Source organism: Mesoplodon bidens, assembly GCF_964165515.1.
Source record: "Mesoplodon bidens genome assembly, chromosome: 3".
NCBI lineage: Eukaryota > Metazoa > Chordata > Mammalia > Artiodactyla > Ziphiidae > Mesoplodon > Mesoplodon bidens.
The window spans coordinates 53,525,555-53,551,662 of record NC_138178.1 but is presented as its reverse complement, the minus strand read 5'-3'; the positions used below and the strand labels follow the sequence as shown (position 1 = coordinate 53,551,662).

Genomic DNA, 26,108 nt, shown 5'->3' with positions numbered 1-26,108 from the left:
TGAATAGTTTTCTTAATTTTCTGTTTACTTCTTAATCTCTGTGGATATTCATATTCTGCTTTAAAAGATATCCTTTGAGCCTTTTTGGTAAAATCAACTTAAATATTATACTTTGATTTTCACAGAAGCATTTTATATCTATGATTCTGTTTGTTTGCTTATAGATTGAAGCTGGACAATACTGCACTTTTGTCATTTCTATGGATGGCTCTGTCAGAGCTTGTGGTAAAGGCAGCTATGGGAGACTGGGCCTTGGAGATTCTAATAATCAGTCTACTTTAAAAAAGTTAACATTTGAGCCTCACAGGTCCATTAAAAAGGTCTCATCTTCTAAAGGATCTGATGGTCATACTTTAGCTTTCACTACAGAAGGAGAAGTCTTCAGCTGGGGAGATGGTGATTATGGGAAACTGGGACATGGAAATAGTTCAACACAGAAATATCCCAAGCTTATTCAGGGCCCTCTGCAGGGAAAGGTATGTGCCTTCTTTTTGGATTTAAAAATAATTAGATGCACTGGTACTATGATTGCTATAATTGACAATATCTTTCAGATTTTGATGTATTCTTTCTGAAGTAGCCCACCCTCCCAGCCCTTTGGCTTATCTTTTGTATATCTGCTTGATGGTTTACAACACACTTTCACGTACATTATTTAATTTTAATTCTTATAACAGCCTTGTTAAAGTAGTTATTATTTTCATTTCACAGATAGGAAACTGAGAATCATCCATTTAACAAATATTTATTTAGTACCTTCCAAATGCCAGGCAGTGTTTTAGGCATTACACATATGGCAGTAAACAAAACAGACAAGATTCTTACTCTCATGGAGCTTTAATATGTGGGCTAGAGATGATAAGTAAGCAAACACATAAAATAATTTCAAATAATAGTAAAAAAATTGAGTAATGTAATAGATACTAACTTTGGCTGGGTGTGATATTAGATAATGAGTTCAGAGGGTTCTCTTAGAGTAGGTGGCATTTTAACAAAAACTGAAATAAGACATTTAAAGTGGTTAAGTAACTTGGCCAAGGTCACACACAAATAAATGGTACCATTAGAAACTGAACCTAGATATCCTCTTTTTATTTCTATTTTACCTTTTCTTAAAGAAATGAAGCCATTTTCCTAACTTAAAATTATATGCAATTTTGTGGGTTCCTCCATTTTAAGATTCCTTTCTTTCTATGAATGTTTTCTTATATAAAAGTCTTTAAAGTTAAAATTTTATTTTATACCAAAATTAAAAGTGGGACACTTCTTTCATGGGAGTTTGTCTGACAAACTTGGCTCTCAAATGAATTTTACTTTATTATAACTTTCAGTGTTTAACTTAGACATCAGCCTCAAAGCAGTGAGCCTTGGAACATTCCACTTAACATCAGGGGGTCCTTGATAAGATGTTGAATATGGGACTCTAAGGAACTTCAGATAAATACTCTTTAAAGTTGTACTTTTTTAGTTTTTCTAGCACCTTTTTTCTTAATTCCCATTGTTTTAAATTTTCTTTACATATATATATATATATATATATATATATATATATATATTTTTTTTTTTTTTTTTTTTTTTTTTTTTTGGCCGCACCGCACAGCTTGCACGACCATAGCGGTGGCCTGGTGAACTCGGGCCACCGCTATGAAAGCACTGAGTCCTAACCACTGAACCTCCAGGGAATTCCTTATTTATATTCTTTTAATGTTCCATTTTATAATGGAAACATTGCCAGTTAAAAATAACTTAGTATGAATATCATGAAGGAAAAATTCCCAAAAAGTAAATTAATAAATTACAGATAAAAATTTCAGAGGTTCTTAGCATATTATTTAAAATGTAGTAGGTGCTCAGTATTTTTTTTTTTTTTTTTTCTGTATGTGGGCCTCTCACTGTTGTGGCCTCTCCCGTTGCGGAGCACAGGCTCCGGACGCACAGGCTCAGCGGCCATGGCTCACGGGCCCAGCCGCTCCGCGGCATGTGGGATCTTCCCAGACCAGGGCACGAACCTGCATCCCCTGCATCGGCAGGCAGACTCTCAACCACTGTGCCACCAGGGAAGCCCTGCTCAGTATTTTTAATTGAATCTAAAGTTTGAATTCTCTAAAGTGAGTTCTAATTTTTGGAGTTTAAAAAATGTGGAGTTATTAGTATGGATATTTTTTCTGTTTATCTTTTTTTCAGCAGTTAGTGATTTTGATCAGTGTTAAAAGGTATAAGTGATCCCCAAATTATGCTGCCATATACCCTTATTTCCCTGATTCTGCCCATAAACTGTGTAGCTATTTGAGGGTAAAGAGATACTATTAGGAGTTTAATTGATATAAGCTTATATCTTAGATCTTTCTTCATTGGTAATAGTCAGTGTGTTTTTGAGAGTTAACCCTATTATGTAATGAATTTTTCTTGATTAGCCAGGACTGGAGGTTTTGTGTTAATGTTATATTTAAAAATTTTTCATTGTTCCATGAGTGTTCAGCCCCATCCAACTCTTTGAGTAAAGAGTTGATTGGTGATATAGGATTGTTGCGGGTGATTAGATTGATGTATTTGGGGCAGGGAGGAGTGGGTGAGAGAGTGCTGCTAACCTTTACAGTCTCTTTGTGTGAATTAAGAAAAGTTGTCCTCTCTGGGTAGAAGTCAGAGTTTGTGGCCTGGCCACAGAGCTTAGGCTGTATTTCAGCACTTTCTTGATCCTTTATGCAGGCAGCCTTGTCCTGGGCAAAACCTCCACAACTGTATATGGCACTTCTGGATGAGTTGTGAATATCAGTATCTGTGAAGTCTCTGTGTATAGGATCAAATGTGAACTCTATGTTTTAGTATCTTGTGTTCATCAAATTCATCTTGTGTGCAATACAGGTAGTTGTTTGTGTGTCAGCTGGATACAGACACAGTGCTGCTGTCACAGAGGATGGCGAATTATACACATGGGGTGAAGGAGACTTTGGAAGATTAGGTAAGATTGTTTAAAAATTGAAGTTAGTATCACAGAAAAATAGAAATGATGATGGTTACTGAGAAGTGGTGAGACTAAATTTGATAGGCCAAAGACTGTCATTTATTTTTGTTAGTTTTAAGCTCAGAGGAAGATAATTTTATATAGACAGTACCTAGATTCTGGTGCTGAAATTTAAGATGTAATTAAATCTAGCAAGTATTTACGACTTTGAGCAGGCACTATAGGATTTCAGGGATAAGAAAGATATCATCCTAAAGTGATCCTGAAGTGTGTTATCTAGGAGGTAGTGAAAACAAGTCAGCGTTAGCGATACTAGACAGCATTAGATAAGTGCTGTGAGAGGAGCATAATAGAATGTTCTACTGATTCAGTGAAGGGACTGGGTATCTCATGTTGGGAGCAGCCTAGAAGATTAGATGAGAAGATATTAGAAATGATTCTGTTTTTCATATTTAATTGCACTTAAAAAATTCCTCAATTCTGTTAATAACTTGTAATGTTTATTCTACCTGTGAAGTAATGGCCTAAAGAAAAAGAGCTAACATTATTTCTTTGTTGTTTTGTGTGTTTTATCCAAGGTCACGGTGACAGTAATAGCCGTAACATTCCAACATTAGTAAAAGACATTAGCAATGTAGGAGAGGTTTCTTGTGGCAGTTCACATACTATTGCTTTATCTAAAGATGGGAGAACTGTATGGTCTTTTGGAGGAGGAGACAATGGTATGTAAAAAATTATTTATTGATAGCTTTGGCCTTTTTTCCTTGACTTTTAAAAAAGTTTATTTTTCAGTTATACAAAGCTATTGTAGAAAAACTCAAATGTATATAGGTGAGCAGAAATTTTTTAAATTTAAATAAATGTTTCTTAAAAAAATTTAAGAAAAATTTGCTCTAAGCATTGTTAAAATTTTGGGAGATAAATATATATGCATTTATATAAATATGTACATATATTTCTACATAGATGTTTTGTTTTTGTTTTTGTTTTTGTTTTTTTTGTGTGGTACGCGGGCCTCTCACTGTTGTGGCCTCTCCCGTTGTGGAGCACAGGCTCTGGACGCGCAGGCTCAGTGGCCATGGCTCACGGGCCCAGCCGCTCCGCGGCATGTGGGATCTTCCCGGACCGGGGCACGAACCCGTGTTCCCTGCATCAGCAGGCGGACTCTCAACCACTGCACCACCAGGGAAGCCCTACATAGATGTTTTAAAAAACTAAAGCAGACCTATATATACCATAGTTACTGTCTTATAACTTGTTTGTTTTTATCTAACAGTATCTTATGAATATCTTTCTATGTCAAAAAACATGGCTCTACATTTTTCTTTTCAGTGGCACAAAGTATTCTTTCATATGATTGTAGCAAAACTTACAAAACTATTTATTATTGTTGAATATCTAGATGGTTTCCAATTTTTTTCAGTATTAAAATCAATACAGTGAATGACTAGATCTTTTTCTACTTTAGTCACTCCTCCAGTGATGCGAGAATGCTCATTTCCCCATATCCCTCAACAACACTGGCTATTAAAATTAAGATAATTAAAAAAATAGTTTCACTAGTGAAAATGGTATTTCATCTGTATTTCGTCCTTAGTGAGGTTGTTGGCCATTTGTTTTTCTTCTTTGGTGATTTGCCAAGTTCTCTATTTGGTGAATTATTGAGTCTTTTAAAAAAAATTTAAAATCATTATATGTACACACTTTCTTGTATAAGGACCTGTTTATTATATCAGCAAATTTGAAGTTAGAAGTATGACCATTAAAGGGGAGAAGGACAGCAAATTAACTTTCCATATGTCTCTTAAAGTGGTTTTAATTACTTGAAATAAAAATTCAGAAAACAATTGTTTATTGGTTTCTTTCTTGTAATAAAGCCATTCATTTGTTAACATCCTCTGCTATTAGAAACTTAGAGCTTTCTAAAATGTGGACAATCTGTCAGGTTAGTGATGGAAAGATTAGTGATATTTATCAACATTAATACTAAGAAAAAGAATAGCGTTTCTTTGAAACAAGTAAATTGTTTAACTTGAATGTGTTTGTTTTTATAGGCAAACTTGGCCATGGTGATACCAACAGAGTGTATAAACCTAAAGTTATTGAAGCTTTACAAGGAATGTTCATTCGCAAAGTTTGTGCTGGAAGTCAGTCTTCACTTGCTTTGACATCAACAGGGCAGGTAGGACTAAGGGATGAGCATAAAAGGTTTAGAGTATTTCAGAGGACCAGATGACTAAAAAGTGATAATTGTATTTAAATTTTGAAGTTAAAAAATACATTTTAAAGTTAATCTACTGAAATGAAATATTTTCTCCTGTTTGAAGAGGTTGAGTATCTGAGAAGGAGCCAGGTTTTCTGACCTGGCTTGTGTGAGCCAGATAAACTTACCGTTAACCCCATGTTCTTTGTATTAAGATGGTGTTAAAAAAGCTTTTAGCACTAAACACCGCTTAAACCTTTTCCTAAAAATCATGAATAGTGGGAAAAAATGAGAATAGATCTTGCTGGAACCAGTGATATGAACTAAGAAGGCAAGAAGGTGATCAAAAGAGAGGGCAAGGAGAACATTTCCAGATGAAAATAATCTGAGAGGGTTAGGTGGTTAGGTGTTTCTGAAAGAGGGCTACTCAGGCTTAGGATACTTAGAATTGTATAATCCCTTTATAAACTTGTGATTTTCTACATGCATATTTTGACTTCCCTCTGTTTGTTTGTTGGTGATGGAGAGGGTCCAGGTATGGTGATAGACTGACAATAATTTTGCTCCTTACATCCATCAGTGATGACAGTGAAAAAGTGAGCTGATCACTCATTGTTTCACATGTAGGAATCTATTATGTGCCAGGCAGTGGTATAAAAATGTTTCTGACATTCACATGGCAAATGAGTAGCAAAGCTGAAATTACCATGTTATTTAATTATCTTTGAAAGACTGGAATGCTTTGCTGTAAAAGATCTAACGCAAAACTATTTGTCATTTTGTATTTAATTACGTTAGTCATTTGTTACAATGCTGGTTGCTGTCTTAAAATTTAAAACTTCTCTTTTACATCTTTCTCACTGTGAGTTTTGTGGTAGGAATCCATGAATTGAAGCCAAAAGATGCTCACTTATTTGATGTATAGCCACTGGCAAATCACAAACCTTCCTTGAAAATCACGTGCTTCTTTTTTATGAGAGGGGTAATAACTTCTGCTTTTAATGATTATATAAGATAGATTCAACTTTGAATGATTATATAAGAAGATAGATTCAAAGATTTCAACTTTGAACTGAAAGTTTCTATAACAACAAAAAGTTATTATTTAGTATCAAACCACACTCTTATTTAATAGATTATATTTATTTCTAAACGTAAGTTGTTAACCTACCATCTCAGGATATTATGTGTAGTGTATTTCTCTTTGTTTCAGGTCTATGCTTGGGGCTGTGGTGCTTGTCTAGGTTGTGGTTCTTCAGAAGCTACTGCACTGAGACCCAAGCTTATTGAAGAACTGGCTGCCACAAGAGTAGTTGATATTTCTATTGGAGACAGTCATTGTTTGGCTCTTTCTCATGGTAAGATCATTTGTTTTTAAAGAAATAGTATTAGGTTTTGGGTTTTTTTGCGGTACGCGGGCCTCTCACTGTTGTGGCCTCTCCCATTGCGGAGCACAGGCTCCGGACACGCAAGCTCAGCAGCCATGGCTCACGGGCCCAGCTGCTCCGCGGCATGTGGAATCTTCCCAGACCAGGGCACGAACCCATGTCCCCTGCATCGGCAGGTGGACTCTCAACCACTGCGCCACCAGGGTAGCCCCCAAGTATTAGGTTTTAAAGGCACTTTCAAGTTTATACCATCCTTTTTTTCTCCCCATTTTTTTTTTTTTTTTTTTTTTTTACGGTACGCGGGCCTCTCACCGTTGTGGCCTCTCCCGTTTCGGAGCACAGGCTCCGGACGCGCAGGCTCAGCGGCCATGGCTCATGAGCCCAGCCGCTCCGTGGCATGTGGGATCTTCCCGGACTGGGGCACGAACCCGTGTCCCCTGAATCGGCAGGCGGACTCTCAACCACTGCGCCACCAGGGAAGCCCTCTCCCCATTTTTAACATACCAAGTTGGCTATGATTTTTTTAATTTTTAATTTATATTGGACTGTGGTTGATTTGCAATGTTGTTTTAGTTTCAGGTATACAGCAAAGTGATTCAGTTATACATATACATGCATCTATTCCTTTTCAGGTTCTTTGAAAACAACACAGTGAGGTAGGCAGAGGAGTACTTAACAACCCGTGGAAAGACCTAGGGTGTTCTGGGCTGGGTGGAACTGGGGAAGGAGATGGGAAAGGAGTGCATATCATAAAGGATACCATAGTGTTGCTCTTCTGGGGAAACCAGGAATCAAATTTGGTGGTTGTCGTCATGGTAGGACATACAGCACGGTCCTTGAGAGGAGGGGGAGTGAGAGATTATGCGATGGGTGGGTCACCTCACAGAAGCATCACCTCCCTTGTCATTCATCCACAGAGTGTGTTTGCTTCCTCCTGCTCAGTCAGTCTCAGCCTTCCAAGTTCAGTTCAAATAGAATTACCGTATGATCTGGCAATTCCACTCTGGGTATATACCAAAAAGAACCAAAAACAGAAGCTCAAACAGATAATTGTACACCAATGTTCATAGCAGTGTTATTCACCAGAGGGTGGAAACAACTCAAGTTTCCACCAAAAGACGAATGGATAAATAAAATGGGGGTACATCAATAGAGTGGAATATTATTCAGCCTTATAAAGGAATGAAATACTGATCTAGGCTACAACGTGCGTGAATCTTGAAGACATTGCGCTGAGTGAAATGAAAGAACAAATATCATGTGATTCCACTTATATGAGGTATCTAGAGTAGGCAAGTTCATAGAGACAGAGCAGAGTAGAGGTTACCAGGCACTGGGAGGAAGTGGGGATGGGGAGATACTGCTTAATGGGCACAGGGTTTCTGTTTGGGATGATGAGAGGTTTCTGGAGATGGATAGTAGTGATGCTTGCACAGCACTGTGAATGGATTTAATGTCTCTGAATTGTGCACTTAAAAATGATTAAAATGTGAGTTTTATGTTATGTGTATTTTACTGCAATTAAAAATAAGTGAATGAATGATTGGATGGATGGATGAGCAGATGGATGGATGAATAAATGAATGAGTAAGAAAACTAATTCAGTTCAGGGCTCATGACCTACAGAAAGCTTTCCTGGATCCAGCCTGATTGGAACAGCCTGGGACATACTGTACTCTGATTATTAGTGCACTTGGCTGTCTCCACACTAAGCTGTGAGCTCCTGGAGGATATGGACCATGCCCTGTTCCACTTCATATCTCTGACTCTAACTAAAGGCCTAGCACATTGTGACAATTTGATAATTCTGTTTTAAATTAATGGATCTGAAAACATGGCATGTTTGAAACGCATATTGTAGGTCTTAAATAAATGAAACAGGTATCACCTACAAAAAAACTAAAGAATTAGTATTAAATATTACCTTCCATAAATATTTTACATTGAAATTTAGCTTTTCTTTTGTTCTTTATGTTTTGTTTTTAGATAATGAAGTTTATGCCTGGGGCAATAACTCAATGGGGCAGTGTGGGCAAGGAAATTCCACAGGTCCTATTACTAAACCAAAGAAAGTGAGTGGCTTAGATGGCATAGCTATTCAACAGATCTCCGCTGGAACATCACATAGTCTGGCATGGACTGCTCTTCCTAGGGACAGGTAAATGTGCTCACGTTTAAAATTTCTTGTGTTTTAGGGCTTCCCTGGTGGCGCAGTGGTTAAGAATCCGCCTGCCAATGCAGGGGACACGGGTTCAAGCCCTGGTCCGGGAAGATCCCACATGCCGCGGAGCAACTAAGCCCGTGCGCCACAACTACTGAGCCTGAGCTCTAGAGCCCACGTGCCACAACTACTGAAGCCCGCGTGCCTAGAGCCCGTGCTCCGCAACAAGAGAAGCCACTGCAATGAGAAGCCCACGCGCTGCAACTAGAGAAAGCCTGCGTGCAGCAACGAAGACCCAAAGCAACCAAAAATAAATAAATAAAATAAATAAATTTATTAAAAAAAATTTCTTGTGTTTTATTAACATCAGAAACACTAATAAAAGCAGAAATAATTGTACTTCATTCATAAAATACCCTTCTGACTATTTCTAGTATTGATTTTTTTACTGTCATAGACATGCCATCTAGATTTCTTTCAATTTGAATGTTGAGGTTAGATATGTTTCATAAGCAAGAAGTTATACTGTATATTAAGATACTGTCTTAATTTAAGTGTCTTTAAAACATTTTGAATTCCTTCTCTGTCTCCAGATACTGATCTTAAATATTGTGGCCACATATCAAGAGGAAGTTAAATTAAAATAATCAAAATCAGAACTAGGCTTTATTTCTTTTTAACAGTTAATTAGCTTCCATGCCCTTTATCTGGTTGTTTTTTTGAAAAGAAGCAGTGGCCATACTTTTAAATAAAGGAAGTTACTTTTTGCAGAAATTTAGCTTTTTCCTAATGTGATAACCATATCTTTTTTAGATAATCAGGTAGGTAATTTTTAGCCAATACTTGAAGATTGAATTTTAAGAAATTTTGAGGTTATTTCAGCTATTTTCAGATGTATATGGGCTAATTAATAACTTAGAATGTATTATATTTGTAGCCTAGACCTTTGATTCAGATGGGGTTTATTATATCATTCTAACCAATTTAAAACATTTATAGGTAATTACCCTCCAAAACAAAACCAAAAATATAATAACTTGAATATAAATAATTTGCTGTTAGTATTAAATCTGCAACTTCTCACCTTATATGTAGAAAATTGGTTCCCAAGGTTTTGAAAATTTTCACAAGAGTTTTCAAGAGGTTTTCTTTTAGTAGATTTCAGTATATCACTTTACAGAGTCAGGCTATTTTTCTTAATATGAACTATACATCTTATAGGCCCTAAGAACCAGAAGGGTCTATAGTAGATCATGTGGCTCAGCCCTCTGATTTCAGGCGAATGAATAGCAGACCTTGCAAAATAAGTAGTGGCTATGTATTTTCTTCTTGAAGAATTCTAGAGATAGCAAATTCTTGGTTTTCCTCAGTTGCTAAAATGAAGGGTTTTATCACCTTTATAATCAGAAAGGTCTTCTGTATATCTTGTTAACATCTTTCAACTTTAATAATGGTTTAATTTTTGCTTTTGATCATGTGTGAAAATTTCATGTTAAGGCTTTTTCATGATTTTCTTATGCTTCCTTCTAGACAAGTTGTTGCCTGGCACCGACCTTATTGTGTAGATCTTGAAGAGAGTACCTTCTCACACCTTCGTTCATTTCTTGAGAGATACTGTGATAAAATAAACAGTGAGATTCCCCCGCTCCCTTTCCCTTCATCAAGGTATGTTATATATATGTGTATTTGTGTGTGTGCACACATGTGCACACACATCTGTTAATTACTCATTTTGAATTTTGAGTTATTCTTTCTTACTCATTTTATCCCTCAATTATATGAAACTTCTTTATAATCTAAAAAAAGAGCTAAACTTAGGTACTTACTGATAATAACCTTAGAAAAATTTATCCATAATGTCATGAATCATGTTTTTAAAATTACTTTTAGTCATAATTTGAGAAAAATTTTAAGGAGAAAGAATGTTATCCAAACTAGATAGCATGTGCTCTTTTATATTCCAGAAGTTCATAGCAGTTTATTTGGTTTCAGGGAACACCACAATTTCCTCAAGCTGTGCCTGAAGCTGCTTTCAAATCACCTTGCTCTTGCGCTTGCGGGAGGGGTAGCTACCAGCATTCTTGGGAGACAGGGAGGTCCGCTTCGAAATTTACTCTTCAGACTGATGGACTCAACTGTCCCAGATGAAATCCAAGAGGTAAGAGTATAGGACTTGTAAATCTGTAGCTCAGACACATCTTTGCTGAGGTTGTAGCTCACAAATTCAGCGATGTATTAGAAAACTTCAATTGGATGTTCTTTCCGATACTCCTGTTTTCTTGGTGGGAGTAAATTTTTTGGTGAACTTGTCCTTTAAGACAAAGGTCAGATGTCGCCTCTGAGAAACCTTTCATTCCCTGCTCTCCTGCCAGGTTTGGTTTCTCTCATGTATGTTCTCATCACATCACATCATTTTGTAATTGTCTACTTACAGCTATGTCTGTCTTTTCTACCAGAAGATAAATTTCTGAGCACAAAGACCCAATTTTATTTTTTATTTTATTTTTATTGTGGTAAAATTCGCATAACATAAAATTTGCCATCTTAACCATTTTTAAGTGTGTAGTTCAGTGGTATTAAATACATTTATACTATTGTACAACCATTACCACTATTTATCTCCATAACTCTTTTCATCATACAAAATTGAAATTCTGTACCCATTAAATAATAACTCCCTATTCTCCCCACCCTTCATTCCCTAGCAACAACCATTCTTTCTTTCTCTATGATTTTGATACTCTAAGTATGTCGTAAAAGTGGAATCATACACTGTCTTTTTGTCACTGGCTTATTTCACTTAGCATAATGTTGTCAATGTTTATCCATGGTAAGTAGCATATGTCAGAATTTCCTTCCTTTTTAAGGCTGAATAATCTTTTGTTATTTGTATATATTAAGTTTTTGCTCATCTGTCATTTTTATGACCTTGGATTAAGCAGTGGTTTCTTAGATATGATACCCAAAGCACAAGCAACCAAAGAAAAAAGAGATAAATTAGACTTCATCAAAACTAAAAACATTTTTATGGTGGTGCTAGAGAGGGAGTGCTGAGCTGTTAGGTATGAAGAGTAACAGAACAGACTGTATTTGCACTTGAAACTGCTGCTCAAGTTCAGATCATGCAACGAACAAACCTTGAAACAACCAACAAGACCAAAGAAGAGTACACTTAAGTTGAAGACACAACACTTGATCCGAAACAAGAAGTTTGTGCCTACTTAGCAGCTTTGAAAGAGCACTTCCCAATGCTGCTAGTAGTCTTTGTTTAAAAAAAAAAAATTAAAAATATTTTTGCTTCAGAGGACATTATCAAGAAAATGAAAATACAACTCACAGAATGGGAGAAATATTTGTAAATCATATGTCTCATAAGATTCTAGTTTACGGAATATATAAAGGATCCTTACAATTCAATAATAAAAAAGACAAATAACCCAATCAGAAAATGAGTCAAGAATCTGAGTAGACATATCTCCAAAGAAGATAGACATAAGGCCACTAGGCACATGAAAAAATGTTCATCATTGGGCATAAAGGAAATGCAAATTAAAATCACAGTGAGATACTGCTTCACGCCTACTAAATGGCTATAATCAAAAAGACTGGTAATAGCAAGCATTGGTGAAGATGTAGAGAAATTGGAACCCCTCATGCATTGCTAATGGGAAATGGGAATGTAAAATGGTACAGCCACTTTGGAAAACAGGTAGTTCTGTAAATAGTTAAACATAGAGTTACAACATACTGCAGCAATTCCACACCTAGGTCTATATCCAAGAGAATATAAAACATATGTCCACACAAAAACTTATACATGAATGTTCATAACAGTATTATTCATTGTAGCCAAAAAGTGGAAACAAACAAATGTCTGTCAACTGGTGAAGGGATGAACAAAATGTGGTATATCCATACAATGTAATATTATTCAGCCATAAGAGGGAATGAAGTACTGCTGTACAAGCTACAACATGAGTGAACCCCTTGTAAACATTATGCTAAGTGAAAGAAGCCAGACACAAAAGGTCACATACTGTATGATTCCATATATATGAAATGTGCAGAGTAGGTAAATCCATAGAGACACAAAGTAGATTAATTGGCTGTCAGGGGTTTTGGGGGAGAGAGAGATGGGAAATGACTGCTAATGGGCACAGGTTTCCTTTTGGGGTGATGAAAATGTCCTAAAATTAGACAGTGGTGATGGTTGCACAACTCTGTGATATACTAAAACCCACTGAATTTTATACTTTCAAAAGGTAAATTTTATGGTGTGAATTATATGTCAATTAAAAAAAAAAGACACAGTGATTTTCCAACTAGAGGGACATAGCCCTGGGATGTAGGTAGAAGGAATATTAACCTGGTGGTGAACTTTGAGGATTAAATTTTACCAGGAATGAGGTAGTACAATATATATATATTTTTTTGCGGTACGCGGGCCTCTTACTGTTGTGGCCTCTGCCGTTGCGGAGCACAGGCTCAGTGGCCATGGCTCACGGGCCCAGCCGCTCCACAGCATGTGGGATCTTCCTGGACCGGGGCACGAACCCGTGTCCCCTGCATCGGCAGGCGGACTCTCAACCACTGCGCCACCAGGGAAGCCCTGGTAGTACAATATTTTTAAAAGGTTGAAAAGTATTGGAATAAAATAACGAAAGTAAACTTAAAAAAAAAACCTATTTTTATAATTGTTTATTCATTCCTTGAGTCTTCTTTGTAGCTACTCCTTAGGAGAATCCTTTGGAGGTGGATTCTCTCAGGATGTGTACAGAGCTGTTTCTGTTCCTCTTTCTTTATCCCTGAAACTTCTGGTAATTTATCTGTTTGCAGCAATCAGTGCTGCTGCTGTTTTTTTGTGTTTCTTCCTTTTTTGACACTTTATTTTGAAGCAGTTGTAGACTTAAGGAAAAGTTGCATAAGTAATAGAGTTTTCACATATGTCTCAAGCGGCTTCCCCTAATGCTAATGTCTTGTATAATTACAGTACAATTATCAAAACCAAGAAATCAAGATTGGTTTAATACTATTAATTAAACTAAACACCTTGTTAGAAATTTTATCAGTTTTTTGCTAATGTCCTTGTTCTTTTGCAGGATCCTATTCAGGATCCCATATTACGTTTAATTGGACACTTTATGAATAATCGTCAGTTATTTTATTGACTATCTCGATGTTATTTTTCATGATTGGACTGAGGTTATGCCCTTTTGGCAAGAATACCACAGAAATGATGTACCCTCAGTACATCATATCATGTGGTTCATGATATTGATGTGTCTTATTACTGGAGATTTTGACCTTGATCACTTGGTTAAGGTGGTGTCTGCTGGATTTCTGCATACAGCAGTAACTGCTGAGAGAGGGTAGGTAGAAAATATACTCTTTGAGAATATACTCACACTTAAATAATTTGAGAATTGAATATCTTCATGAATAGTTGAGGCATAGTATTCTAAATTGTAAATCATTTTCTCATAAGAATTGTGAAGTCATCTTCTAGCTTTCAGGTTGTTACTCAGAAAATCAACACTATTCAAATTTTTGATCCTTTTATGGAAATCTTTTTCTCTCTGGATTCTGTAGCAAGTTCTACTTGTCCTCTCTGTTTTCATATTTTAAAATGATATGAACTGATGTGGGTCTGATTTTGTCCATTTTCGTGTATATTTGGGTAGACTCTTTATTTGGAAACTCATAGCCTTCAGTGTTAAGAAATTAGCTTGAAGTGTATTGTTATTTTCTCTTTTTTGTTTTCTATGTTTTCTGTCTCTGGAACTCATTATTGGGATAATAGATCTCCTGGACCAGTCCTCTGTCTGATTTTTTTTAATGTCTAATTTTTTAAATTAATTAATTTATTTTTGGCTGCATTGGGTCTTCGTTGCTGCACGTGGGCTTTCTCTAGTTGCAGCGAGCAGGGGCTGCTCTTTGTTGTGGTGCGCGGGCTTCACATTACAGTGGGTTTTCTTGTTGTGAAGCACTGGGCTCTAGGCATGCAGGCTTCAGTAACTGTGGTTTGCAGGCTCTAGAGTGCAGGCTTCAGTAGTTGTGGCGCATGGGCTTAGTTGCTCCGCGGCATGTGGGATCTTCCTGGACCAGAGATTGAACCCATGTCCCCTGTATTGGCAGGTGGATTCTTAAGCACTGCGCCATCATGAAAGTCCCCAGTCCTCTTAATTTTCTTATGTTTTCTTTCCTGTTTTCCATCTTTTCTCCCCTCTACTTTATGAGAAGTTTAATTTTTATATTCTAACCCTCCTATTGAGGTTTTTACTTTTTATGTCATATTTTTAATTTATAAGAGCTCTTTTCTTAATCATTGAGTGTTTCTTTTTTTCTAATTCAGCATCCTTATTTTAGTGGTAAAGAAGCTATGACCCAGAGAAGTTATGGGGCCTAAGATAATACAGCTATTTTTTTTTTTTTTGCGGTACACGGGCCTCTCACTGTTGTGGCCTCTCCCATTGCGGGGCACAGGCTCCAGACGTGCAGGCTCAGCGGCCATGGCTCACAGGCCCAGCCACTCCGCGACATGTGGGATCTTCCCGGACCGGGGCACGAACCCGTGTCCCCTGCATCGGCAGGCGGACTCTCAACCACTGCGCCACCAGGGAAGCCCCAATACAGCTATTTTTTATGCTGTTCCTGATACCTGGACCTTTGTTTGACCAAGGCCTGCTCATTTTTCAATTTTTAACCTAAATGCCCAATCCTCAGGGAGACCCTCCATGATGAACCCATAGACCATGTTAATTTCCTTTATGTATGGGAGCTCAATCAAGTTTGCATTTCTTTTTACTTTGTCCATGTGACTCCTTTCACACTTAAAATTACTTACTCAGAATCTCTTTTTCCTACTAGACTGTATGCTTATGAAAGCAGGGCTTTTATGTGTCTTGTTCATTTCTACATCCCCAGCACTTTGTAAAGAGCTTTACCAGGCTCAGCACTAGACTCAGCACTAAATATTTATTGCATAATGACTAGTTACTTAGTGGCAAATCCAAAATATATATTCTTTTTTTTTTTAAGTCTTTATTGAATTTGTTACAGTATTGCTTCTGTTTTATGTTTTGGTTTTTTGGCTGTGAGGCATGTGGGATCTTAGCTCCCCGACCAGGGATCAAAACCCGCACCCCCTGAATTGGAAGGCAAAGTCTTAACCACTGGACCACCAGGGAAATCCCCAAGATATATATTCTAAGTCTTCTTTTTTAAAAAAAATTTTTATGCATGAATTCTTTTTTAAAGGATTTATTATTTGTTTATTTATTTATTTTTGTCTGTGTCGGGTCTTAGTTGTGGCACGCAGAATCTTCGTTGAGGTATGCAGGATCTTTCACTACGGCTCATGGGCTCCTCGTTGCAGCACACAGGCTTCTCTCTAGTTGTGGTGTGCAGGCTTCAGGGCACATGGGCTCTGTAGTTGTGGCATGCGGGTTCCAGAGTGTGTAGGCTCTGTAGTTTGCAGCACACAGGCTCTCTAGTTGAGGCACGTGAGCTCAGTAGTTGTGGCACGTGGGCTTAGTTGTCCTGTGGCATGTGGGATCTTAGTTCCCCGACCAGGGATCAAACCACGTCCCCTGCATTGTAAGGCAGATTCTTTACAACTGAATCACCAGGGAAGTCCTTCTAAGTCTTCTTAAAGACATCTAAAGAAGGACTTGGCATGCTTTCTTTTATTCACATGCCTCCTTCTTTAGACTTCCATGATCCACCTTCTTTAGAGTTCTTTGCTCTTAATAGTCAGTGGATTTATTTTTTATGTTTTTCTATTAAAAAGATAAGAACCAGGCCAAATAAATCTGCTTTTCTTTTTTATATTAGGTGGTAATTGAAACTCTGTCAGTGGGAGCAACCATGCTGTTACCTCCATTACGAGAACGTATGGAATTACTTCATTCTCTTTTACCCCAAGGACCTGATAGATGGGAAAGCTTATCTAAAGGACAGGTGAGCCTTTGCATGGTATCTAAGTAAACCAGTACTATATTACACACACACACACAAAAAAAGACTGAGAGGGAAATAAAGCTGATCGATTGCCATGTGTTCAGGGAATAATACTTAACTTGATGAGTCTGGTAAATCCTAGTATTTAATGTTTTTTGCTGGAAGAGTTCCCAGATTTCTAATGAAAGTGAAGCAAGTGATAACTTATTAAATGATTTGGGGCTAATTATTAAAATTATGTCTAATTTTTCCAGTGTTGCTCACACTGTCAAACCAGAGATCTTTTAGTTTATTTGCAGTATTCTGAGTTGAAATCAAGGGCATGTGCTGCTGTTGGTTCCATGCCCAGAACTTTGAAATTGCTTACATAAAAAGTAAAAGAAGATGACTGTTGTGAAAAAGTACTTGATGATACGAGTATGCTTCTTCTTTCCATTTTTATTATCTTATGTACGTTAAAATAAGTACATTTTGCTCAACCAAGTAGAACAATCAATTGTCGAGTTATAGATTTGAGGGAAAAAGTGGTATACTGGCAGTATAATAGCCACAGATGCTTTCCAATGAGTATTTTGTATTAGTTTAGATTTGAAGTGATTTATTTTAAACATTAGAATAAATAGTTTCATTGGTAATTCTGTAGAAGAATGTATAGTGTAATTTATCTGTTGACATTGTCTACTCCTCTTACTTACAGTGCTAAAATCTTTATGTAGAGTGTGCCATTTTAGCTTAAGAGTTTCAGGTAGTAAAGGATGTAATAGAACACTATAAGTTGCAATTTCTCAAAAGGTATTAGTGGGATAGCTTTTTAAAAAATTACAGGGCTTCCCTGGTGGCGCAGTGGTTGAGAGTCCGCCTGCCGATGCAGGGGACACGGGTTCGTGCCCCTATCCCGGAAGATCCCACATGCCGCGCAGCGGCTGGGCCCGCGAGCCATGGCCGTGGAGCCTGTGTGTCCGGAGCCTGTGCTCCGCAACGGGAGAGGCCACAGCAGTGAGAGGCCCGCGTACAGCAAAAAAAAAAAAAAAAAAAAAAAAAAAAAAAAATTACAGACTTCCTAAAAGATTATTGTTCATTAGGATATTAAGTGGATTAGTTAGCATCATTAGTATATATTTCCCCCCGCCCCGGGATCCTTTTTTTACTTTTCTAGTGCATTTTAAGCTAATTATTATGTGTTCCTATTTCATCGATGGAAATATTTTTCTTTAGAGAATGCAACTGGATATTATTCTAACAAGTTTGCAAGATCATACCCATGTAGCCTCCTTACTTGGCTATAGCTCACCCTCCGATGCTGCTGACCTCTCTTCTGTATGTACTGGCTATGGAAACCTGTCGGATCAACCTTATGGCACTCAGAGCTGCCATCCAGACACCCATCTGGCTGAAATTTTGATGAAGACTCTCTTAAGAAATTTAGGATTTTATACAGTAAGTTGCTCTTTTTTTGTCGTTAAAAAGAATAAATAAATAAAACTTGGGTTGGTTTTGTCTTGTTTTGTTTTTGGAGGGGGTAGGGATCACTTCAGGTCAAGGTATTTTGACATTTAAACGCTTATGAAATAAGTAAAACTAAACTCCACTCCCCGAAAGGGGGAAAATATGTCAGATCTTCTGAAATATTGTGGGTGCCAAATGACCTGTAGTTGAGAGTTCCAGAGAGATTTGTTTTGGAATTTTACCAATTTTTTTTCTGATACTAATGTATACATTAATGTATAATGTATAACAGGTATAATGTATAATGTATAATGCATAAACAGGTAAAAATATTCAACAACATTTTGCAAGAGAAGAAGAACGAGGAAAGGATTAACCTTACCAGATATAATCTTATAATTAAACAATGTGGTTTAAATTGTTTAAAAATAGGCTGGTCAATTAATTAAAATTATTATTTTATTAAATTATTAAAAATAGGCTGGTCAGTAGGAGAGAAGACAATGGACAGTATAGCTTTCTCTGTATTAGGATGCTCTTAGTTCTTACTCCCTGGTGTTTCTTAGATCCGTCACTTTTTTTCTTTCCATTTTTATGGGTTCTAATCCATGCCATCACGACCTAATGGTAATAGCAGTGTTATAGCTGTTGTCACTGTTGCTGGTCTCCTCTCAGCATCCTACTGCTAGAATAACCTTGTTGTATTAAATAACCTCATTTTATTAAATCAGAACTTTTTCAGACCCTTCATCATTTGGCTTACACACCACACTCATCTGAACTCATGCGTGGCACACCTATTTCCTCCTCTCTCTTCTTGTCTGCCAATCTATGACTTCTTTAACACTTGACCGTTCTTGGAATCCTTGCTCAAATAACCTTTTCTAACCATGTAATTATAACTGCATACCTCTCATCAGTTTTTAGAGTCAAAGTGTACTATGTGACTTAACTTTGAATAGTCTGTGTATCATTTCATATTGTCTCCTACTCTTCAGGGTCAGGTCTGTATATTCTTTTTCTTCTGTACAAGTCTTAGTGTTCTGTTCTGCCCAACTTAAAAGGTTGTTGACTAAGTCAGAGTGACAGTTGTTCCTATAGAATTATTTTCTTTCAGATTTAAGGATGTAAATTTGAGCTGATGTTTGGCTGCAAATGGAATGGGAACAATGTTACAGTGTATCCATTTGGTATTAACTGAAATTTTTTCCCAAAGTTGTATTAAAGTAGTGCCTTTTTTATGCCAGTAGGGCTGGGTAGATGTGTATATTATATGGAAATGGAAATAAAATACTAACTGCTTTTAGGCTGAAAATCATAAATTTTTGTTTCTTTCTGATGTAATTTAACCAAATTTGTCATGTTGTAAGATTTTAAAATAATGGTGCTGGTCTTAGTCTGTTTGGGTTGCTGTAATAGAATACCACAGAGTGGGCCAGCTTATCTACAACACAAATTTATTTCTCACAGTTATGGAGATGGAAAGTCCAAGATCAAGGAGGCAGCAGATTTGGTGGTGCCTGCTTCTTGATTCATAGACAGCCGTCTTCTTGCTGTGTCCTCACACAAGGGAACTCCCTGGGGTCTCTTTTGTAAGGTCACTAATCCCATTCACGAGGGTTCTGCCCTCATGACTTAATCACCTCCCAGAGGCCCCACCTCCAAATACCACCACATTGGGGATTAGGTTCAACATAAGAATTTTGAAGGGACACAAACATTCATTCAGTCAGTCTCTAGCAGTGCTAATTTGGCTGCTTACAAAGGTGCTTATATAGGAAGGGCCTTAAAATGTTCTGTGACTCTCTCTTGCATATTTATAAACAAAGACCATACTTTATGCATAAAGATGTTCATCACATCATTATTATAAGAAAGAAAAGTTGGAAACAACTGAAATATCTAAAAGTTGGGGAATGGTTTAAGTACATTATGATATATATACTCAGTGGAGTATTATGTCTCAAATTTTATGTACACATGGCTTATGAAAACATGTGAAATATTTGTGGATCTGTTAGAAAAGAGAAGACTAAAAATAGAATATGCAGTATTATGAAAAAAACGAAAAGTCACAAAAAAAATCAGGAAAGAAATACACAAAAAATATTAGATACGGTGGTTGACTAAATGGTGATCTAAAGTTTTTTAAAATACAGTTTGGGTATTTTCTAAATTTGTTACACTATTTCTGTTTAAAAAAAATATTTTTAACTTGAAATAACTTAAAACTCCCACAAGAATTATAAGAAACTTTCAAAGAACTCTCCTGTATGCTTCAGCCAAATTTGCCTTTCCTTGTTTCCTTTCTTCCATCCATCATTTGAGAGTAAACTGCAGATGTCATGCTGGCTGTTCCTAAGCACTTATATTTTTTAAGAATAAGGACATTCTCTTACATAACAACAGAACAATTATTGAATTCAGGAAATTTAACATTGACACAGAACTATTGTATAATACATAGTCCATACTCAAATTTCTACAGTTATCCCAGTAATGTCCTTTATGGCACCCTCCCCCTGCCCCCCAAATCCAGGATCATACATTGTATTTAGTTGTCATGTTTCTTTAGGCCACTTACTTCTTTTATAATCAGAAATAAATTTAATTTCTAAGAATTGTGTTCTTCGAAATTCAAATATGTGAAAACAAAACCTTTACATAGGAGGTCAGGAAAGCAATAGCATTAAAATGTTGAAATGTGTTGTCTTTGGGTATTGTTTTCCTTTATCTTGTTTTCTGCATTTTCAAAGTTTTTGTGGTAAAACCACAAAAGTTTTTGTGGTGAAACTTTTCTTAATGGAAAAACAAATTGAAATTGCTTGATAAATCTTACCTTATAGCTAATGACAACATAGCAAAGATTTAAAGATTAATAATGGGAGAAAGGAGACAGTGGCTTCTTAAATCAGAATCATTTATGGTAGGAAATTAATTTCACTTTCAAACACTTCAAATATAATCTTAATTTATGTATCATTTTAGGATCAAGCATTTGGGGAGCTAGAAAAGAATAGTGATAAATTTCTACTTGGAACATCGTCTTCAGAGAACAGTCAGCCTGCTCATCTTCATGAACTGCTATGTTCACTGCAGAAACAGCTGCTGGCATTTTGCCATATCAATAACATTAGTGAGGTATGTGATTCTTTGCCTTTTATGGTCTTTTCTCAGGGACCTTGAAACTCAGATATTTGGGTAAGCCATGATATTTTTCTACCTTGAATCTTCCAAAGTAGTAATTTAGGAACTTTTTTCCTCAGAACTCAAGCAGTGTGGCATTGCTTCATAAACATCTTCAGCTCTTGTTGCCTCATGCCACAGATATTTATTCACGTTCTGCAAATTTGCTCAAAGAAAGCCCTTGGAATGGCAGCGTTGGAGAAAAATTAAGAGGTGTGTTTGGTACTGGGTTTCATATTTAATCAGTGGTTGTAAAGCAAGAGTTCTTGGCCTTTCCAAAGCTTTAAGAGGGCCAGAAACCTCTGAGTGGAATAGGAATGACGTTGAATCTCCTTTGTTATCGAAGATCCCTTTGATCTTGGTTTTGGGGTGATGGCAACAGTGATTGATCTGATTAATCTTAAAAGACGCTAATTGGTGTGACAGAGGTCTAATTTAAAGGAATTAGATGATATATACTCAAAAAGATTAATATTAAATGGCATAAAGTGAGATTTTCATCTATTTCTTTACCTTTCTTTAGCATTTACCATCTCTTTCTGTCTTGAAACGCTTTCTTTTCTCTGGTCTTCTGTGTAGTCACAATCCTGTATTTACACATATCTCTTTGACCACTCTTTTTCAGTCTGTTCCTGTAAGCTCCTCTTTTTTGGGCATGCCCTTTAATGTTTAGGATCTTCTGAATTTTGCCCGCAACCCTCTTTTCTCTGAGAATGATCTTATCTGGTCCTGTTGTCTTTAACTGCCATGTGTATGTTGACTCCCATATATGCATCTAGCTGAGAACTCCTTTTTTACACAAGAGCCTTTCTCTAGTTACCTACTAGGTGCCTTTTCTTGATTATCCCAAAGATAGGTAAAATTTGGTAAGTCTGTCCAAAAGCAACTTATTTCTGAAGTTTCCTCTCTGAACAAAGAAATAAATAAACTGCGAAACTAAAACCATTGCTTACTAGACACTTGCATTTTGTTGTTCCACAGGCGTCTAAAACTTAATTTGTTCAAATCGAGCTCATCTCTGAATGGTCTTCTTGCCCCCAAATACAATAAAATATTGACACAGAATTGATTAAAAACCAATACAGATAATTTAAAAAAGCCAGATGTTTTGAGGTGATTTTAATTTAAAAAAAAAGTAAATTTGGTTTAAAAAACGTAAAAGACTTCCTACAGTAGAATGTAAGCACCATGAGGGCAGGAATTTTTAGTTCTTTGTTCACAGCTGTACACCTTTCACCTATAATAGTGCCTGATATGTTGTATGTGTTCAATAAATATTTCTTGAGTAAATCTGAAAATGAGAATAAATTTGTGAATGAGAAATTCATAATGCATTTTAAGGGAAGCAGCTATAATCCTTTGAATTTGTTGGCACAGGATATTTGTGCTTTCCCATAAAGTGTCTGTTGGCGACACTTTCTGAAAGTGAGTAAATACTAACTCAACCCTAGCTACCAGAGAGTTACATAATAATTCAACAAAGAGTTCTAGGCAAAAATAGTATTTATTAGGTTTTTTTTTTAAGTTTGTTTGAAACAATTGATGCCTGTTAAATTTCTTACCCTTCATAGATGTGATATACGTCTCAGCTGCAGGCAGTATGCTCTGCCAGATTGTTAACTCCCTACTGTTACTCCCAGTGTCAGTAGCTCGGCCTTTATTGAGTTACCTCCTCGACTTGTTGCCACCTCTTGATTGCCTTAATAGACTCCTGCCAGCGGCCACTCTTTTAGAAGACCAAGAGTTACAGTGGCCTCTTCATGGTAAGTAAAGATAATAAAGGAGCAAATAATGCGCTTGAGAAAGGTTGTTTCTCTTGCATGCATCAGGTAAATCATATCTGACACTTGGTTGTTTAATGTACTCAAAAGATAAAGTTGTTACTGTCTAAGAGCTTATAGTGTGAAGTGGGCAACTGAGATGGGAAAATTTAAGAAAGTTGCTTATATATAAGTGTCACAAATAGAGTCTTTATCTGATCATCAGGCTTGAGTAGTATATTTCATTGATTCCAAGACATGCTTTTCTTCAAATTTTGACATGGCTTAATTTGGATACATCTTACAGTGGATGATAGGAGGCATTGTTTCATAAATCAGTCAACAGCATAATGACACATTTTACAATCAATGAATTGATTTGTTTTATTTCTTAAATGCAAACGTTTTTAATTTTAAATCTCTATTCAACAGTAAAATATTTTGTATTTTGGTTGGATATGTAGATAACTGATTGAATGTAAAAGATGGAAATTGGAAACCTATCTCTCTGTGTTTTTCTTTTTAGGTACTTTATAGGAAATAGCATTTTGATTTTAGACATAATATGCGAATTCACTCTTAATTTATAAAATGTTGATGATTTTATTCCATTGAATATAGCTTAAAATATCATGTCTAGAAAACATCAATGTATTTTTCCATTGAAGTCTGTCTATCCTAAGGCTATCAAAGGAGTTTCATTACTGAAATCTTAAAAACCTTTCAGGTTTAAATGAGGTCATATGTTTTATGGTAAGAATCCTGGTCTAAGGCATAAAAAGATTTAGATTTTAGTATTGGCTCTGTTTGAACTTGGCTGTATGATCTTGGGCAAGTCACTTATAACTTCTTGAAGCCTTGGTTCCTTCTACTGGAGAGATTGGGATTGGACAGAATACTTTGAGGGCCCGTCTTATATCCCATTGTTCGGTGACAACTGGATTTAGATGAAGTCAAGTGTTAAGGTTACAGCTGTATCAGGATATTGATTAGGCTTTATATGGAGCCATTCCAGGTTTACTCTTGTTTTTCTAAAGCATCTCAGAATTTGCTAAGACTTACTCTATTTGTATTAGGCGAGGAAGGTGTCATTTTATTTTGGATTTTTGCATCTGTGTTCATAACTGATTTTTTCCCATGATTTTCCGTTTTCATGCTATCCTTGTGTCATTTTTACGACCGCAATTATACTAACCTCATAACATCAGTTTGGAATCTTCCTTTTTTTCCCTTTTCTCTGAAATAATTTGTGTAATTTAGGAGTTATCTCTTCTTGAAGGTTTATAAGAGTTTACAAAAACTATCTGGCCCTGGTGTTTTTTTATAGATAGGTTTTTGACTATTAATTTTCTTTTTTTAGTGGTTATTGTTCTCTTATAGCTTTTTGTTTCTTCTCAAATCCGTTTCAGAAATTGATATTTTTTCAGAAAATGTCATTTTGTTGGTTTTCAAACTTATTGACACAAAGTTGTTCATAATATTCACACATAGTTTTTAAAAATCTCTAGTGTATCTGTGGTTATATCCTCTTTTTGTATTTTTAATTTTAAAATTTATGCCATCTTTATTTTCTGGATTAATTTTATTAGAGGTTTGTCCATTTTATTAGTGTTTTCAAATACCCAGTTTTTGAATTTGTTGATTTCTTGTGTTTTTCTTTTATGATTTCATTGATATCTCTTCTTATCTTTATGGCTAGCTGTAGTTTGTTTTTTTTTTTTAAGTGAAGAACTTTTAAAAACAAATGTACAATAAGAAACCATGGGTCTGGATCTTAGTATAGGACAGATCTGAATTCAGGCCTTAAAAGCATTGAACAATACTAAGTGTCATTTTACTAGATCAACTCTTGTTTTGATTTTGGAGGGATGAGCTACCCCAGTTACTCACTCTTAAGGTTGAAATTTGATCTGGATAGTGAAAAGTAGGAATAGAATCAATGGGGGATAATTCTGCCATGTACTGTTTCACTGTTTATCTCAAAATCAGTAACTTTACAAAGCAGATTTTTATTTGATGGCAAACTTACCTGAATGTATTTTAAATTAGCCTACTAAAGAGAATATATACAGAAAGTGTTATAATCTATGTTTTCATTATAAAATTATTTTGCTTCAGTGTCTTGTTGCAGTGCAATATAAATGAAAAAGCTTGAGAATCTTCAACACCAGATAAATTACTAATGATTTTGTTTTCAGGAGGGCCAGAACTGATTGATCCTGCTGGTGTGCCATTACCTCAGCCAGCCCAGTCCTGGGTGTGGCTTGTTGATCTGGAAAGAACAATTGCTCTTCTTATTGGGCAATGTCTTGGTGGCATGCTTCAGGGTTCGCCTGTGTCTCCAGAGGAACAGGACACTGCATATTGGATGAAAACACCACTTTTTAGTGATGGTGTAGAAATGGATACCCCTCAGTTAGGTAATGTGCTTCTCTGCAGCATTTAGAATACGTGCTTCTGTTTGTACCTCCTTTGGAGATTTCTCTTATTCTGGGTTTGCTGAATAGAGAACTGATAGAAAACAAATGCAACATTTGCAGGGTAGGGGATCCAAGACTGTAACTTGGAGCCCTCAGAAAAACAGTTAAGTCCTGCAGCATCATATAGTGAAAAGAGCCCCTGAACTAGGGAAATGTAGGTCTGGTTCTACTCTGTTTTTATTTATCACTCATTTTGAGCAAGTCATCTAACTCATAAAAATGGGAAAATGCTTAATTACTTGTGTTTTGGGGCTTGGAGGTTATGAAACTGCTTCATAGAAGGTTACTGACCATGACTTACCAGGGCTCAGGTCATAAACACGTCTCAGTTGTGAGGGCCAGTCCCTTCTCCTCCCAGCCTGTCCTCCTTTCAAGCTGATGTTACCTTGTGTGATTCCTTCTTTTTTTCCTCCCCATTTATGATACCTTTGGGGTTTCCTTTCCTGCCTCATCTTCCATTTGTCTACTTTGATGGTAGGCTAGCTCTCAGACTGAACATGAGGATTTCTCCAGTTCCTGAATAGATGATGTAGTTGTTTTATCTAGGATTGGTCCTTTAATCT

At 36.4% G+C, this 26,108-nt stretch overlaps 1 protein-coding gene across 1 annotated transcript in view; it reads left to right on the top strand.

Moving 5' to 3' along the window:
• The window catches only part of HERC1 (HECT and RLD domain containing E3 ubiquitin protein ligase family member 1), a 211,730-nt gene that overhangs the window by 61,073 nt on the left and 124,549 nt on the right, over nt 1-26,108 (top strand). Inside the window, exons 5-18 of the mRNA XM_081228054.1 lie at nt 165-476; nt 2,863-2,959; nt 3,541-3,684; nt 5,017-5,144; nt 6,379-6,523; nt 8,540-8,711; nt 10,245-10,379; nt 10,707-10,872; nt 16,548-16,673; nt 17,889-18,110; nt 21,108-21,260; nt 21,386-21,518; nt 22,877-23,068; nt 25,264-25,485. Coding sequence (XP_081084180.1) covers nt 165-476; nt 2,863-2,959; nt 3,541-3,684; nt 5,017-5,144; nt 6,379-6,523; nt 8,540-8,711; nt 10,245-10,379; nt 10,707-10,872; nt 16,548-16,673; nt 17,889-18,110; nt 21,108-21,260; nt 21,386-21,518; nt 22,877-23,068; nt 25,264-25,485 — 2,347 coding nt within the window. The remainder of the gene's footprint in view (nt 1-164; nt 477-2,862; nt 2,960-3,540; nt 3,685-5,016; nt 5,145-6,378; nt 6,524-8,539; nt 8,712-10,244; nt 10,380-10,706; nt 10,873-16,547; nt 16,674-17,888; nt 18,111-21,107; nt 21,261-21,385; nt 21,519-22,876; nt 23,069-25,263; nt 25,486-26,108) is intronic.